The 18,894-nt window shown below is 42.5% G+C and overlaps 1 protein-coding gene across 1 annotated transcript in view; it reads right to left on the bottom strand.

The window, feature by feature from the left end:
• LOC106613152 (melatonin receptor type 1B-B) overlaps positions 1–17,966 on the bottom strand; it is a 96,583-nt gene extending 78,617 nt beyond the window's left edge. Inside the window, exon 1 of the mRNA XM_014215140.3 lies at positions 17,236–17,966. Coding sequence (XP_014070615.3) covers positions 17,236–17,464 — 229 coding nt within the window. The 5' untranslated portion in view covers positions 17,465–17,966. The remainder of the gene's footprint in view (positions 1–17,235) is intronic.
• Positions 17,967–18,894: the final 928 nt, after the last annotated feature.

The following is an 18,894-nucleotide window of genomic DNA, read 5'->3' as shown; positions in this document are numbered from 1 at the left end:
TCCCAATTAATACACTAGTCCCATTACATTCACAAGTCCCAATACAGCCACAAGTTCCAATACAACCACAAGTCCCAATACAGCCATAAGTTCCAATACAGCCACAAGTCCCAATACAGCCACAAGTTCCAATACAACTACAAGTCCCAATACAGTCACTAGTCCCAACACAGTACTAGTCCCATTAGTCACAATTCCCAATACAGCCACTAGTCCCAATACAGCCACTAGCCCTAATACAGCCACACTTGTCCAAATACAGCAACTAGTCCCCAATACAGCTACTAGTCCCAATACGGCCACTATTCCCTATACATATACCACTTCCAATACAGCCACTAGTCCCAATTGATTCACTACTCCCAAAGCAGATACTAGTCCCAATAGAGATACTAGTCCCAGTACAGCCACTAGTCCCAGTACAACCACTAGTCCCAGTACAGCCACTAGTCCCAGTACAGGCACTAGTCCCAGTACAGGCACTAGTCCCAGTACAGCCACTAGTCCCAATACGGCCACTATTCCCTATACATATACCACTTCCAATACAGCCACTAGTCCCAATTGATTTCACGAGTCCTAATACAGATACTAGTTCCAATAGAGATACTAGTCCCAGTATATCCACTAGTCCCAGTACAGCCACCAGTCCCAATACAGTCACTATTACCAATACAGCCACCAGTCCCAATACAGCCTCCAGTCCCAATACAGCTGCTAGTCCCAATACAGCTACTAGTCCCAATACAGCCACTAGTCCTATTACAGTCACACAGTCCCATTACAGTCACAGGTCCAAATACAGCCACACTAGTCCAAATACAGCCACACTAGTCCAAATACAGCCTCGAGTCCCAATACAGGCACTACTCCCTATACAGATACAACCCCCAATACATCAACTATTCCCAATTGAGCAACCAGTCCCAATTGAGCCACTAGTCCCAATACAGATATAAGTCCCAATACAGCCGTCAGTACCAATACAGCCATCAGTACCAATACAGCCACTGGTCCCAATACAGCCACTGGTCCCAATACAGCCTCCAGTCCTAATACAGCCTCCAGTTCCAATTTAGCCTCCAGTCCCAATACAGCTACTAGTCCCAATACAGCTACTAGTCCCAATACAGCTACTAGTCCCAATACAGCCACCAATCCCAATACAGCCGCTAGTCCCAACACATGTATCAGTCCCAATACAGCCACTAGTCCAAATAAAGCTACTTGTCCCATTACAGTCTCTAGTCCCAATACTGCCACCAGTCATAATATATATCACCAGTCCCAATACAGCCACCAGTCCCAATACAGCTACCAGTCCCAATACAGCCACCAGTCCCAATACAGCCACCAGTCCCAATACAGCCACCAGTCCCAATACAGCCACCAGTCCCAATACAGCCACTAGTCCCAATACAGCCACTAGTCCCAATACAGCCACTAGTCCCAATACAGCCACTAGTCCCACTACAGCCACTACTCCCACTACAGCCAGCACTCCCACTACAGCCAGCACTCCCAATACAGCCAGCACTCCCAATACAGCCAGCACTCCCAATACAGCCAGCACTCCCAATACAGCCACTGTTACCAATACAGCCACTGTTACCAATACAGCCACTGTTACCAATACAGCCACTGTTACAAATACAGCCACACTAGTCCAAATACAGCCACACTAGTCCAAATACAGCCTCGAGTCCCAATACAGGCACCAATCCCAATACAGCCGCTAGTCCCAACACATCCATCAGTCCCAATAAAGCCACTAATCCCAATACAGACACTAGTCCAAATAAAGCTACTTGTCCCATTACAGCTAATATTCCCTATACAACTACTATTCCCAATATAGCCTCTAGTTACAATACAGCCTCTAGTCACAATACAGCCACTAGTCCCAATACAGCCACTAGCCCAAATGTATACCTATTCCCAATACAACTACCTCTAGTCCCAATACAGCCACACTAGTCCCAATACAGGCACTAGTCCCAATACATCCACTAGTCCCAATACAGCCACTAGTCCCAATACAGCCACTAGTCCCAATACAGCCACTAGTCCCAATACAGCCACTAGTCCCAATACAGCCACTAGTCCCAATACAGCCACTAGCCCAAACGTATACCTATTCCCAATACAATCACACTAGTCCCAATACAGCCACTAGTCACAATACAGCCTCTAGTCACAATACAATCACTAGTCCCAATACAGCCACTAGCCCAAATGTATACCTATTCCCAATACAGCCACACCAGTCCCAATACAGCCACTAGTCCCAATGTAGCCACTAGAACCTACACAGATACTACTCTCAATACAGCCACTCGTACCAATTGAGCCACTAGTCCCAATAGAGATTCTAGTCCAAATACAGCCACTTGATCCAATAAAGCCACTCGTCCCAATACAGCATCTGTCCCATTACAGCCGTCAGTCCCAATACTGCTACTTGTCCCAATTAATACACTTGTCCCATTACAGTCACCGGTCCCAATACAGCCACACTAGTCCAAATACAGCCACACTAGTCCAAATACAGCCACACTAGTCCAAATACAGCCACACTAGTCCAAATACAGCCACACTAGTCCAAATACAGCCACACTAGTCCAAATACAGGCACTACTCCCTATACAGATACAACCCCCAATACATCATCTATTCCCAATTGAGCAACCAGTCCCAAAAGAGATACTAGTCCCAAAAGAGATACTAGTCCCAAAAAAGCTACTAGTCCCAATACACCACCAGTCCCAATACAGCCGTCAGTACCAATACAGATACTAGTCCCAATACAGCCTCCAGTCCCAATACAGCCTCCAGTCCCAATACAGCCTCCAGTCCCAATACAGCCTCCAGTCCCAATTTAGCCTCCAGTCCCAATTTAGCCTCCAGTCCCAATACAGCTACTAGTCCCAATACAGCCGCTAGTCCCAACACATCTATCAGTCCCAATAAAGCCACTAATCCCAATACAGCCACTAGTCCAAATAAAGCTACTTGTCCCATTACAGTCTCTAGTCCCAATACTGCCACCAGTCATAATATATATCTACCAGTCCCAATACAGTTACCAGTCCCAATACAGCCACTAGTCCCAATACATTCACTAGTCCCAATACAGCCACTAGTCCCAACACAGCCACTATTCCCAATACAGCACTAGTCCAAATACAGCCAGCACTCCCAATACAGCCAGCACTCCCAATACAGCCACTGTTACCAATACAGCCACTGTTACCAATACAGCCACTGTTACCAATACAGCCACTGTTACCAATACAGCCACTGTTACCAAAACAGCCACACTAGTCCAAATACAGCCACACTAGTCCAAATACAGCCACACTAGTCCAAATACAGCCTCGAGTCCCAATACAGGCACTACTCCCTATACAGATACAACCCCCAATACATCAACTATTCCCAATTGAGCAACCAGTCCCAAAAGAGATACTAGTCCAAAAAAAGCTACTTGTCCCAATAAAGCCACTAGTCCCAATAAAACACCAGTCCCAATACAGCCGTCAGTACCAATACAGCCTCCAGTCCCAATACAGCCTCCAGTCCCAATTTAGCCTCCAGTCCCAATTTAGCCTCCAGTCCCAATACAGCTACTAGTCCCAATACAGCTACTAGTCCCAATACAGCCACCAATCCCAATACAGCCGCTAGTCCCAACACATCCATCAGTCCCAATAAAGCCACTAATCCCAATACAGACACTAGTCCAAATAAAGCTACTTGTCCCATTACAGTCTCTAGTCCCAATACAGCCACCAGTCATAATATATATTCACCAGTCCCAATACAGCCACCAGTCCTAATACAGTTACCAGTCCTAATACAGTTACCAGTCCTAATACAGTTACCAGTCCTAATACAGCCTCCAGTCCCAATACAGCCACTAGTCCCAATACATTTACCAGTCCCAATACAGCCACTACTCCCAATACAGCCACTACTCCCACTACAGCCAGCACTCCCACTACAGCCAGCACTCCCACTACAGCCAGCACTCCCAATACAGTCACTGTTACCAATACAGCTACCAGTCCCAATACAGGCACCAGTCCCAATACAGGCACCAGTCCCAATACAGGCGCCAGTCCCAATACAGGCGCCAGTCCCAATACAGGCGCCAGTCCCAATACAGGCGCCAGTCCCAATACAGGCGCCAGTCCCAATACAGGCGCCAGTCCCAATACAGGCGCCAGTCCCAATACAGCCGCCAGTCCCAATACAGCCTCCAGTCCCTTTAAAGCTACTAGTCCCAATACAGCCTCTAGTCACAATACAGTCACGATCTAATACTCTCTCACTGTCTAATTTCTCTCTTTCACATAGTTCTATAACGGGGAGGATGGGGGACGTTGCAGACGTTGCAGTCATCTTCTCGGCCGCTGCATGCCTACTTTCTCAGTCTCTCTGTAGTGAGCTCTGGAGAGGTTCCATTGGATACACTTCATGAATTGGTGACCCGGTTCAGGAAACTTGTGTAGTGGAGCTGCATAAGTGTTGCTCTCCACTTTCTGGAGGATCAAGTTTTGAAATCAGTGGAATTAGTGTATGATAGTTTAACCTGTTATGGCTAGGGGGCAGTATTTTCATGGCTGGATAAAAAACGTACCCGATTTAATCTGGTTACTACTCCTGCCCAGTAACTAGAATATGCATATAATTATTGGCTTTGGATAGAAAACACTCCAAAGTTTCTAAAACTGTTTGAATGGTGTCTGAGTATAACAGAACTCAAATGGCAGGTCAAAACCTGAGAGATTCCTTTACAGGAAGTGGCCTGTCTGACCATTTCTTGAACTTCTTTGCCATCTCTATCTTTTACAAAGGATCTCTGCTCTAACGTGACACTTCCTACGTCTTCCATGGGCGCTCAGAGCCCGGGAAAAACCTGAATGTCGTCATCCCAGCCCCAGGCTGAAACACATTATCGCCTTTCTCAAGTGGCCGATCAAGGGACTGTGGGCTTAGGCACGTGACCTGGCCGCCCCCGTCTGTGATTTTTCCTCTGTTTGCCGAAAAGGAGATTCCCGGTCGGAATATTATCGCTTTTTTACGAGATAAATTGCATAAAAATTGATTTTAAACAGCGGTTGACATGCTTCGAAGTACGGTAATGGAATATTTAGAATTTTTTTGTCACGAATTGCGCCATGCGCACGACCCTGATTTACCATTTCGGATAGTGTCTGGGACGCACGAACAAAACGCCGCTATTCGGATATAACGATGGATTATTTTGGACCAAACCAACATTTGTTATTGAAGTAGCAGTCCTGGGAGTGCATTCTGATGAAGACAACAAAAGGTAATCAAACTTTTATAATAGTAAATCTGATTTTGGTGAAGGCTAAACTTGCCGGGTGTCTAAATAGCTAGCCCGTGATGGCTGGGCTATGTACTTAGAATATTGCAAAATGTGCTTTCACCAAAAAGCTATTTTAAAATCGGACATATCGAGTGCATAGAGGAGTTCTGTATCTATAATTCTTAAAATAATTGTTATGCTTTTTGTGAACGTTTATCGTGAGTAATTTAGTAAATTGTTAGTAAATTCCCCGGAAGTATGCTAGTTCTGAACGTCACATGCTAATGTAAAAAGCTGTTTTTTGATATAAATATGAACTTGATTGAACAAAACATGCATGTATTGTATAACATAATGTCCTAGGTGTGTCATCTGATGAAGATCATCAAAGGTTAGTGCTGCATTTAGCTGTCTTCTGGGTTTTTGTGACATTATATGCTAGCTTGAAAAATGGGTGTCTGATTATTTCTGGCTTGGTACTCTGCTGACATAATCTAATGTTTTGCTTTCGCTGTAAAGCCTTTTTGAAATCGGACAGTGTGGTTAGATAAAGGAGAGTCTTGTCTTTAAAATGCTGTGAAATAGTCATATGTTTGAAAAATTGAAGTTTTTGTATTTTTGAGGAATTTGTAATTCGCGCCACGCCTATCATTGGATATTGGAGCAGGTGTTCCGCTAGCGGAACGTCTAGATGTCTGAATCTTTCTGTCGCTCTCTCCCACTGAAGCAATTATTTTCTGTCTCTCTGGCTGCAGTTCTGTGTTTTTAGAAAACTATCTTCTTTGTCTGAATTCCACTCAGATATTCTCAAACAAACACACACGCACAGAAACACACACAATCTATTTATGAAAAGGTGTCGTATTTTCTGAACTCAAACCCACGATAAAGTTGACCAAGGAGAGTTTTTTTGTCAGTGGATAGTTTTGTGTAGGTACGTAGGCTACTGTACGTGACGAAGTTTTCATTTTTTACTCTATGACCATGAAACAGACTCAAAAAGCCCCTTTAATGAGACCAGTCTGCTTTAGTGCATTCAGAGAACCAGTGCCTAAGTATACTCAGAAAATAGTATTAGTGCACTCAGAAACCAATCAGAAAAGAGCATTAGTGCACTCAGAAACCAATCAGAAAAGAGCATTAGTGCACTCAGAAACCAATCAGAAAAGAGCATTAGTGCACTCAGAAACCAATCAGAAAAGAGCATTAGTGCACTCAGAAACCAATCAGAAAAGAGCATTAGTGCACTCAGAAACCAATCAGAAAAGAGTATTAGTGCACTCAGAAACCAATCAGAAAAGAGCATTAGTGCATTCAGAAAAGAGCATTAGTGCACACAGAAACCAATCAGAAAAGAGTATTAGTGCACTCAGAAATCAGTCAGAAAACCTGTTTGTGTTTTGGGGCAAAGGAAAGGGGCCAGTACAGATCAAAGCTTGTACCCCATGGTTTTCTCAGAATTGTCAACCAGCTTAGCACCACTGACCACACTCAAACCACACACTGTAATACAAAGAAACAGACACAGACACACACTCCCTCCGTCTTTCCCTATTGCTCTCTAACTCCCTCTCCCTTTACTGACCTCCCTCCCTCTCTCCTCCCTTCTTCTCCCTATCTCTAACTGCAACCAACTGGCATAGCACTTCAAGAGATGGCCATAGTCCAACCCAATGTGTTCAGATCACTGTCTGGAGGTTAGTTTTAAGACCACACTTAGGTAGAGGTAAAAAGAGGGAGAGAGAGCGGTAGAGAGAGAAGTAGACAGACAGACAGACAGACAGACAGACAGACAGACAGACAGACAGACAGACAGACAGACAGACAGACAGACAGACAGACAGACAGACAGACAGACAGACAGACAGACAGACAGACAGACAGACAGACAGACAGACAGACAGACAGACAGACAGACAGACAGACAGACAGACAGACAGACAGACAGACAGACAGACAGACAGACAGACAGACAGACAGACAGACAGACAGACAGACAGACAGACAGACAGACAGACAGACAGACAGACAGACAGACAGACAGACAGACAGACAGACAGACAGACAGACAGACAGACAGACAGAGATGGAGGAGAGACAGAAATGAGGGAGAGATGAAGGAGAGAGAGAGGGTGGGAGGTAGAGAAGTGAACAGAGAGGGAGGGATGAGAGTTACAGAGAGGGAAGTAGGTAGAGGAAGCGGAGGAAGAGGAAGGTGTAACAAAGAGAGAAAGTGACTGTCGGAGCAGACAGATAATAATCTGAGGCATTACCCAAACCAAAATAGTTGAAATAGCTCTACTAACTAAATATTCAGACAGCAGGTCATGGTTATCGTGAAGAGGAGTAGAGGAGCTGTGTTAGATGGAGGGAGCTGTAAATGGCTATGTATTTACACACACACAAATACTACCACCTCCCCAGTGCTGACACACTCAACAAGGGAGATAGATAGAGAGGGTGATAGGAAAGAGGAAACCCGAGCAAGCAGACAGGGGACAAAGGAAAGGGGGAGAGAGAGAGAGGAAATGGACCGAGATGATATAGAGAAAGAGGGGAGTTTAAGAGAGAGAGAGAGATAGAATCCGCCATGCTGCCAATGTGCTCCAGCCCTGTGTCTGCGATGAGGTCTGGCTCTATTGGTGTTCCCCCGACACACTCAGGAAGAAGACCTTTGTGCCTGCCTTTAATTGGCTCCTGTTCGTTTAAGAGTGGAGGAGAGGAGAGCTCTGGGACCGTTAACGAGCCAAGCATAGTGATGGGGTCCATGAGAGGGTCACCCTCGGATCCCCCCTCAGCCACACCGACTATGGGGCTCTCAGGTAGCCTAGCAGTTAGTGTTGGGTCAGTAAACGAAAGGTTGCTGGTTTGAATACCCAAGGTCAAAAATCTGTCGTTTTGCCCTTGAGCAAGGCACTTAACCCTAATTTGCTCTTGAGCTCTGTACTACTATGGCTGACCCTGTAAAACAACACATTTCACTGCACCTATCTGGTGTACGTGGCAATAAAACGTTTTATTTGTTCTCCTATAGGTCAATACACACACACACAGGCGCTGATTCCTTGAGAGAATTGAAACTGAGAGAACTACGTCATAGAGTGAAATAAGAATGGCGTCTGTGTGCACAATGATAACAAGTTGTCAAGTAGATATCAAGTGATCCAATTCAGAACCAGGGAGCTGCTGCCCCATGCATGACTTTTGACCACTATCTGCTGTTGGCTCTTATTTCTAACATTTCAGTTTCCATCATGAAAACATGTCCTGTGATGTTTTAAGTGTCCTCTATTCTATTAATGCAATGTATTAGGTATTTTAAGTGAGTTGAATTATGTAAATGTTACTTTTTTTTCAGTTTGATTTGTGAGGAAGAATCAATCAACTCAAACTCACCCTAATTATTATACTGAATGCAGAGTGCACCATGTAAGAGAACCTGGGTTCTGTCTCTACTCCGACTCTCAACACACATGCAGAACTCTAGCCATGGAGTCCCACAGAGAGAAAGGGAGAGGGAACAAGATGGAGGACAGGATAGATGGAGAGATGACCCTGATGGAAACAGAGCAGAGATGCAGGCAGAGACCCAGGTGATAGGTGTACCCTTCCTGCCCCAGAGATCACCCGAGTCAACATCATCAGAACCCCTTCATTCAAATCAAATTCAAACAACTTTATTTGATCAGTCTTAAGCTTAACTCCACCAGCAGCATTGGTGGTTAGACTATTTGACAGAACAATTTCCCTTTATGATATACTGACAAAATAAAGGAAACACCAACAGAAATTGTCTTAATAGGGCGTTGGGCCACCATGCAACAGTCTCACTGCAGAATTAAACATTAATCCACACTCTCCAAATGCCAAATTTCAAAGTTGCTCCAAACGTCAAATGTTTAAGTGTTTAGGTTGCTCCTGCTACTCTGAATTTATAGCACTCGCTCTAAAGGTAAGGCACTCGCTCTAAAGGTAAGGCACTCGCTCTAAAGGTAAGGCACTCGCTCTAAAGGTAAGGCACTCGTTCTAAAGGTAAGGCACTCGTTCTAAAGGTAAGGCACTCGTTCTAAAGGTAAGGCACTCGTTCTAAAGGTAAGGCACTCGTTCTAAAGGTAAGGCACTCGTTCTAAAGGTAAGGCACTCGTTCTAAAGGTAAGGCACTCGTCTTCTGATTAATGACGTATTCTTTACCTCACGTTAGTCTCATTCCAAGCGTCGTAAATTGTTGGTTATCTGCACGAACCCAGTCTTCACTATGAGTCATCCATACATCAATTGTCTTAAAATCATTTATTTACTAACTAGGTAATTCACAGAAAAGCATAAAACAGTAGATATGTTTACAAGGAAATTATATTTTCACTCTCACTCTCTCTCTCACTCTCTCTCACTCTCTCTCACTCTCTCTCACTCTCTCTCACTCTCTCTCACTCTCTCTCACTCTCTCTCACTCTCTCTCACTCTCTCTCACCGAATTCCTAGCTGCAGACTAGTAATTAATATCAAGACTTGTTCTTATTCTGTCGGTATTGCTAGTCTAAGAGTTTAACCACGTGGTACTTGTTCTCAACTTGCCTACCTGGTTAAATAAAGGTAAAATAAAAAAATTTAAGAGGGCAACGTCATGACACACTCATTCTGTTTTAGTTGCTCCTGCTACTCATTCTGGTAAGGTAAGAGTTAAGGTTAGGGGATACAGTGCCTTCAGAAAGTATTCATACACTTTGACTTATTCCACATTTTCTTGTGTTACAGCCTGAATTCAAAATGGCTAAAAAAAAAGTCTAACATGTTTTTAGACATTTTTGCAAATGTATTGAAAATGATGTACAGAAATATTAATTTACATAACTATTCAGACCCGAGTCCATACTTTGTAGAAGCACCTTTGGCGGCAATTACGGCTATGAGTCTTTCTGGGTAAGTCTCTAAGAGCCTTCCATACCTGAATTGTGCAACATTTGCCCATGATTGTTTTCAAATATCTTCAATCTTTGTCAAATTGGGTGTTGATCATTGCTAGAAAACCATTTTCTGGTCTTGTCATAGATTTTATACCAGACTTAAGTCAAAACTGTAACTCAGCCCCTCAGGAACATTCACTGTCTTCTTGGTTAGCAACTCCAGTGTAGATTGTGTTTTAGGTTATTGCATGGGCGCTACATTGGTTTTAGAAGTGGGGGGGACATATTTATTTTTATATATTACTTTTTATCCAGTCAGATAAACACTCCAAACAGCCTACCCGACCTCTCAAAAGTGCACGCATGGTTCTAAAGCACACCGTTGCCTCAATTTGTATCACATTCCCCAGTGAAAGGTGCGCCACTGGGTTATTGTCCTGCTGAAAGGTGAATTCATCTCCCAGTGTCTGGTGGAAAGCAGACTGAACCAAGCATACCCATAACATGATGCAGCCATTTAACTCAAACATAACACTTTGTATTCAGGACAAAAGTTAATTGCTTTGCTACATTTTTTTGCAGTATTTCTTTAGTGCCTTGTTGAAACAGGATGCATGTTTTTGAATATTTGTATTCTGTACAGGCTTCCTTCTTTTCACTCTGTCAGTTAGCGTAGTTACTCCACAATACTAACCTGTTGTTGATCCATCCTCAGTTTTCTCCTATCACAGCCATTAAACTCTGTAACTGTTTTAAAGTCACCATTGGCTTCATGGTGAAATCCCTGAGCGGTTTCCTTCCTCTCCGGCAACTGAATTAGGAAGGACACTATCTTTGTAGTGACTGGGTGATTTGATACACCATCTGGGTTTCTCTAAGCTATATGGAATTGCTTTAAGGTCATACTAAGGATGATTTAGCTATTTGATTTTGAATTTTAAGACCCCTTGAAGTATCAATAAAATATATTTACAAATTAGCCAGAAAATGACATTTGGCCTAACTGCTATTTGGTCATACAAATGCATTGAATAACAGATTAATTACATGGAACAATATATAGTCCCCCTCCCAAAAATCTAAAGGAAGTTTGTTCTGAAGTGTTTGTCCTATATCTGAGAGATATCAGGAAACCTTTTGCAGATTATTATTATTATAAGTTTTTTTACATGTATTTGACCCGTTACTTTTGGCACTAAACAGTCTCCATATATACTTTCATTAAAAAAAATCGAACTGCTCCGGGGACATTCAGACGAGTCTTGTCATGCATGTGGGCATCCTAGAGCAGACCATCATGTACCTGTTCGTGAGAGTCTCACCTTTCCAAAGAGGGGTCATATTAGTGTGTAGCCCAAACTGTTTATACCCTACAGAAAGAGGTTGGCACATTCACTATACCGAGACACTTGTGGGGGTTCCGATGCTACAGACAATTTTGTAATGGAGATCTGTTGTTTTGCACTGGATGTGTCTCAATCCACCCAGCTCTAACTTTGTCACCTTTCACCGCAGATGTGTTCCACATCGGCAGATGAGGTGGATTGAGACACATCCAGAGCAAAACAACAGATCTATCTTAAACAGACAGATGTTTATTATGCTAATTCGATTTCCGGTGGGGTGCTGACATCGTCTCTAGGGGGTTAAAACAACCAACAACAACAAAAAACTGTCTCCACGACTGGGATCAAACACGCAACCTTCTGATCCTGCATCATTGAATTACGCATTCTGAATGGTTAAGGTAAGGGATGGATAAACATTTACTGAATTGGTACCTGGAGGAAAATAGGGGAGGGAAATGCTTTTTCAATTTCAGTCAAGAGGAGGGTTTAGTATTTTTAAATCTAGTCCAGGGGAGGGTCATGTAATTTGTAATTGATGAAATGTCAATATTAGGCTATATATCGATGTTCGCCCGATGCCGTTCCTAATCTCTGATTCTTCGCTGGGCACACAATATCAAGTGCGACAACAGGCTATTTAGTGTGGTCTCAATCAAATGATCCATAGCCTATAGGTTATAGACTACGAAGTGCATACTTGGAGAAGCACAGAGCAAAGTTACATTTATAAGATAGATGCTGGGATGGTATAAATACAACCAGGCTACATTACACTGCAATTGATATTCCAACCCTGAGCCCTGCTCTGCTCTTGCTGATGAAACACGTTGTTTGTGCTACCTATCTAATGGCGGTGCTGTGTACGCCTATGGTGGCAGTTCAGAAGGAGAGTCAAAGGCTTCTTCCGAAAATACTTGTCGATTAGGTGTAGTCCAAAAAATGTTGCGCGCGACTACCTATAGCCTATGTTCTGTTCAGTTTGAGAAGGAGAGCGCGAAGATGAGGAGGACCCGAGGTCAACTTTCATAGCTTGCTATAATTGCTTTTATTAAAAATAATATGTTTCTTGCCCGTGATGTATTTATCAGAGTAAGACAACAATAAGACAGATTCGAGTAATTTACATTGTGGTGCTGAAACTTGAAGCAGCAGCCGCAGCACAATCAATCAGAAATCGACAGCTCATGGTGCGGAAAGTAGTCAAATTCGAGTAGGCATAATTCATTTCAACAATCTTCATTTTAATGACACTTTACTAAAAACAAGAGGGCTTTGTGTTGGAGCCGATTTCGTCCCATTTAAGAAATAATAGGCAGGCCTACCTGTTTGACAGACTAAATGTGGCTATAGAGGCTGCTATATCTACAGATTTGTCAGTAAATTCCTCCACCCACCATGCACTCTTTGAATAGCATACCTCCGTGTCAGTGAAGTGCAGGTAAGTTAAAACCAAGACTCGAATTTAGGGGATGTGAGAGGGTATGCCATAGCCCTACCTTTTATTAAGGAAAATGGCAAAAAAGCACAGGCCTTTGTTAGCTTAAGATTTTAAAGAAAATGAAACTGAACCATTATATTGTAATGAAACAGGCAGGGAGCAGGTCTCGAACCCTCGACCTAGCCCGAAGTCCAGCGCGCTATCGACTGTGCCGCAAAAGCATACTCGTCCGGCAGAGTCGATTTCCGCGCTTATAAACCCAGGGTCGTTACACTATAAAGTGATCTATAATGGCGTTTTGGTCCGTGCTAGAAACAATCTGTAAAATACCCAGGAAATACGTGACTATGACGATGTATATGGCGATATCATTGTTTCTTTCTTTGGCATTCAGAAACTGATCTACAACCCTCTATAGCCGAGGAGACAAAACATGTACTTTGCTTGGGAAGTAATCTAATTATGTCACTATCAATTGATTAAACTATTCACTTTCTGTACAATAGAAGAGGTTTAAACCCAGAAGGCTTTTAGGGAAACAATTGTGACCTCTCGTTGGGTTAAGCCGTGGAAGAAGAGTAGCCAGCCGGTTTACATTTTTCTGTGTCAGTGGCCTACTTTGTCTGGGGTGGAAAGGTATAGGCCTAACTTTTGAAAGTACCTTGCTCAGATTCCTAATGTCTCAGATGTGTTATTTGCAAACAGGGACAGTTTCGTTGCAAACAATACACACTGATTCGGCATTGGAGAAATATGATGAGATGAATACGTAGGCCTGTCCATTCTTAGTCTGTAATTTGTGTGGTATTAAAAAATATTCTGCTAATATGTAAAAGGACGTAGAATTGCATGACATGTTTATAAATACACTTTTTTTCTCGGCAAATACGATGATACAGTACAATAGAGTCATGCAATACTTTTACTATAAAGGAGATCTTTCCACAACTACTTTTGTCCACGGTCGTCTGCGAAAAACCACAACTCTCCCCCTCAAGTGTCCAGGAAGTGTTCGGGTAAAATATATATTTTTCATTTCAGAGGTCCGATTTTCTCCATGCAACCCTTATTATAAATAACGTTAATTTTCTAAGGGTTAAGGTTTGGGATAGGGTCAAAACAATACGTTTAGGCAGTTATTGCAAAAGGTTTAAGGTAAAGGTTAAGGTTTGGGATAGGGTTAAAACGAAAAATAAAAAACTCTCCACAACTGGTATCAAACACGCAACCTTTTGATCCAGAGTCATGGGATTACGCCAATCCACAAGCAATTATGTTTTATGTGTGTGTTGGGCGGTATTGGTGCGTGGGTAAAATCACTGGGGAAGCCAAGTCAGGAAAAAAAAGCCATATTACAACCTATTCATTGTGATAATTGTGTTGTTTTCTCTATAAACTCTTAGTTCATATGCCTTTGGACCGTGATATATAGGCCTAAGGCCGAGACAATAAAAAGACACAGTGGCAGAATAAATTCAACCACACCTTTGCTTCATCGCAAAACCGGAGAGCACAAAGCATATCGCATGTAACAAACAGTTAATGTTTCCGACATTTTCGGACCACTAAATAACTATTGATTTAGAACCACAGTTACCGCACATCACAAAGAAACAGGAGCTGCCTCCAATATTCCAGCAACATTTCAACTTCAATATTTCGACACCATCAAATCATCTATGCTTAGTCTAATACAGTAACAACTAAAAGATACCCAAAACAATTTAGTCCAATCAACGTAAGCTAAATATGATGTGGCTGTCCATGGTTGTGGGTTTTTGTGTGCGTGCGTGTGTGTACGTGCATTCATTCAAGTAGAACTAACATGTTGACTCATTCTACTTGTACAGAAACGCCAATGCCATCCTTCTCTCTTCCATGTTAACAAAACGGTCTACAGTACATGCTTACATTTTTTTGTTGCTCGCTAGTCTAACTTCCTTTCATTGGCAACGTTAGCTAACACATAGGTTGTAAGGATCGGACCCTTCATCTCAATTTCCGCCTAAAATGACATACCCAAATCTAACTGCTTGTAGCTCAGGACCTGAAGCAAGGGATATGCATATTCTTGATACTATTTGAAAGGAAACACTTAAGTGTGTGTATATGTGAAATGAATGTAGGAGAATACAACACATTAGATCTGGTAAAAGATAAACAAAAAAACATGCACTTTCTATTTTTATTGCATCATCTTTGAAATGCAAAAAAAGGCCATACATTGACATAGGAAGTTGGGTGTAATTTAGATGTTGTCCATAAGAGGGCATCAGTGTGTGTGCACAGTTTCAGACTAATATATTCAAGAATATGAGATCAATATAATGTTTTGTATCAAGTCCCTCACGAGTTTGCCCAAATGCACCCAAGTGGCCGAATTGGTCAAGTGATACTTTTCCAAGTACATAATCATAGAGAACATACAAAAATGCTATGGTAATATTTTTTTTTAAATTAGCTTCCCTACATAAAAGGTACTAGCCTTCACACCTCTAGATGGCCGGGCCAGTGTGGGTGTGGAGCCAGAGACAGCAGAGGGGTCAGACTGGAGGATCAACACCTACGTTTGAATGAGTGGAGGATGGAGGAGTCTCTACCACTGTTGTTACTAAATGTACTGAATAAGACTCACATAACTTTCAATCTTTTACCCAGATGTTAGCAGAGATGCAGACAAACATATTTAGTTTCTTTTAAAAAAGAACTAAGAGTTAGTAGGACACAGCCATCTCAAGAGGTATGCTTAGATATACATGTATTTTTTTTACATAGAAATAAGCATAATGATTATGGCTCTACATTGCAGGAAAAAGCTGTCCCCTCTGATTTTTAGGGGACATGACGCCCCTGGTAGATGATGCTTCTGAGGAAGAATAAAAACAAGCGAACCGAGGACTTATAAATAACGACTGGGACTGCTGATAAAGTGCCACAGAGAGACAGAGACAGGGAAACAGAGAGCGGGTACGGAAGGTCGGCCATTGGCTCCAACCTCCAACAGTCAACACCTGGACCATGCCGTAAGGGCAGAAAAACCGGGATTTGAGCACTCAGTATTGGGCAAAACAGACTGGAATTAACCAAGGGTATTAAAACTATTCCCGGTCCCTGCTTTAAACCCCCAAACCATCACAACTAAATGTGCATTCTGTGTTCAAACATATATTCCAATATTAATCAGTAACCTAGATAACAGCTACTAGACCACCGTGAAAAAGCCAAACAAAATAAACCCATTGTAAGTCACCCGTATGGGCACATAATGTGTTTGCAACAATAACACGGCTGTCGGTGTGTTGGAGCGGACTTCTTGCCGCTCTGTTTGGATACCCCTGGCGGGAATCCATCATTTTTATACTTTGTTCTCTTTTGCATTTCCAGTATGGACTCGGCAGGCATCGGCAGGCATATGAAAAAGGTTTGCAAAACCCACACTGGAAATAAAAGTTTCGGCCCCGGTTTATGCACACACAGAAAAACATGGCTATTTATTTATTCAAATAAATAAGACAATAAATCTAAAAACAATTATGATCAATATTGAATAAAACAAACGATTAATGCATAAACTACAGGTCTATCAACAATAAGCAAGCTAAACAAAAGAATCCCACGGGATTGCATTATTTTACCCTCTTCATAATCTATGCAATTTAAGCGTAAATTGTTTGGTAGGAATTGAGTGGCTCCTTAAAATCTGAGAACTGCCTGCAGAATCCTCACAAGTGACTGATGAATGACTGTCAAATCATTGCCATAGGTTATTAAAACACATTACAGACAATAGGACATAACATTTTCCCATAACAAAAAAGTGATTAAAACTCAAATCGTCAACATTTGATACAATCTTAATTTTATCTGTGCATAAAGGGAATTAAATCCTTCTGCATAGGAGGAATACATTCACTATTTTCAGCAGTCTCATTCATATGTGGAGACTTGCATGTAGGCTTATTGGTGTGAATGAGACCGCTCAGGGATTCATATAAGGCACGAGAACGAAATCGTATTTTCAGAATCTCTCCTTATCATTGCATTTAGAATATATCTATTGCATTGGTTGATATGTCAAAGTCATGCCAAATTATTTCAACAATATTAAGGTATAACTACTGGTGCCATCTTTCTCCGTCTCTCTCGCGAGTGAACACACACGCACACACACACACACAGAGACACAAACAATCATTATCCCCTTACCCGCATTTCTAAGTTTCCGGTTCCTAAGCACTGAAATGATAACCAGCAAGTTGCCCAAGACATCCACCACCGTGGTGAAGATCAGCACGCTGGCCAGTACCGTGATAGCCCATGCGGGACGCGTCCCCAGCCGTGCGTCCAGAACCGTGCGGTTCCTGGAGAACGAAACATTCTCTGGCATGTCGAAAACCTTAGGGCTGCCAACGTATGTCCTCCCTGTCCGAGTCATTCAAACACTGCTGTCCTGGCAAAACAGTGACATGTTGTTGCGAAAGTAGACTTGTAGCCTATTTGACAGCTGAATATGTTTAACGTCGCGGTGGGCGCTTTGTTTCGACTGTCTGTGATGCACACTGTTTCTCAACTTGCTCAGAGTGAGCCGCGCTGTCATCGAGTTGTTTATAACTGTGCCCGCTCTGGCCAGCTGGCCCTAATATCCCCTATCGATCAGATACATGAGAAGGCTCGTGGGTGCTCCGTGCCGTCATTCCGGGCAGCTCATTTGCATATCCAGTCGCATATCCAACGCGCCTATCGCTTTCTCTCAACCCTCCTCTCTCTTCTATGCTGGTCGGACCGAACCTTGCTTGCTGTGCTGTGTGTGAGCTGCTGTATCTTGCCTCTGGCAAAGTCTGGCTGCGGTCTGAATTATTTGTTTTAAAAGCTGCTCGGAATTGCGAATCCACCGCGCAATCAGACAAGATAGCGAGAGCCAGACCGTAGGCTCGTATTCAGAAAGAGGATATATCGGGGAGGCGGATTCATCAACTCGTGCTTCGAAACCGAGCTCAGTGAAGCATGCGTTTCATGAGTATTGTTTCGCTCAGGCGCGGTGACAAGCCATTCTTTGATTGGTTTGATTCTGTTTATTAATTAGAAGGAGATTTCTGTCTGTCTGTGCTACGCCTTCTGGAAACAATGTTGTATTACATTGAATTGACTACCATTCGACGACAGATGCTCCTGCTCCGCCCAACCCCTTCACTACAAAAAGTGTAAAGTTGCTAGTATGAAGAGGAGACTGGCTAGCCCCACCGGAATGTGTCCGACCCACTGGGCAAAAACTGGTTGAATCAACGTTCGTTCCACGTCATTTCAATCAGAAAATGTAATGTGATAATGTTGAAACAACATGGAAAACTGATTGAATTCGCAAAAAGTTATCTACATAATGGGAATTTCGTATTTTGTCAATGACATTGTGACTTTTTTGTTGATTTTACGTTAGTTGACAACTCAACCAAATGTAATTCAAAACTAGATGTTTAACAGACTTCTATACCCAGTGGGTATTGTGCACCTCCTCTCTGTGCTTCTGGGGAGCACCATCTCCTATAATATGAGCTCCCTAAACCAGTTCCAGCATTATCACCGCACAATTATATATACAGTACCAGTCAAACATTTGGACACACCTACTCATACAAGGGTTTTTCTTTATTTGTACTATTTTCTACATTGTAGAATAATAGTGAAGACATCACAACTATGAAATAATAAATATGGAATCATTTACTAACCAAAAAAGTCTTAAACAAATCCAAATGTATTTTAGATTTTAGATTCTTCAAAGTAGCCACCCTTTGCCTTGATGACAGCTTTGCACACTCTTGGCATTCTCTCAACCAGCTTCACCTGGAATGCTTTTCAAACTGTCAT

Source organism: Salmo salar, chromosome 09, assembly GCF_965601325.2.
Source record: "Salmo salar chromosome 09, fSalSal1, whole genome shotgun sequence".
Lineage (NCBI taxonomy): Eukaryota > Metazoa > Chordata > Actinopteri > Salmoniformes > Salmonidae > Salmo > Salmo salar.
Note: the sequence above shows the minus strand (reverse complement) of the source record. Positions and strands in the feature narration are given on the sequence as shown.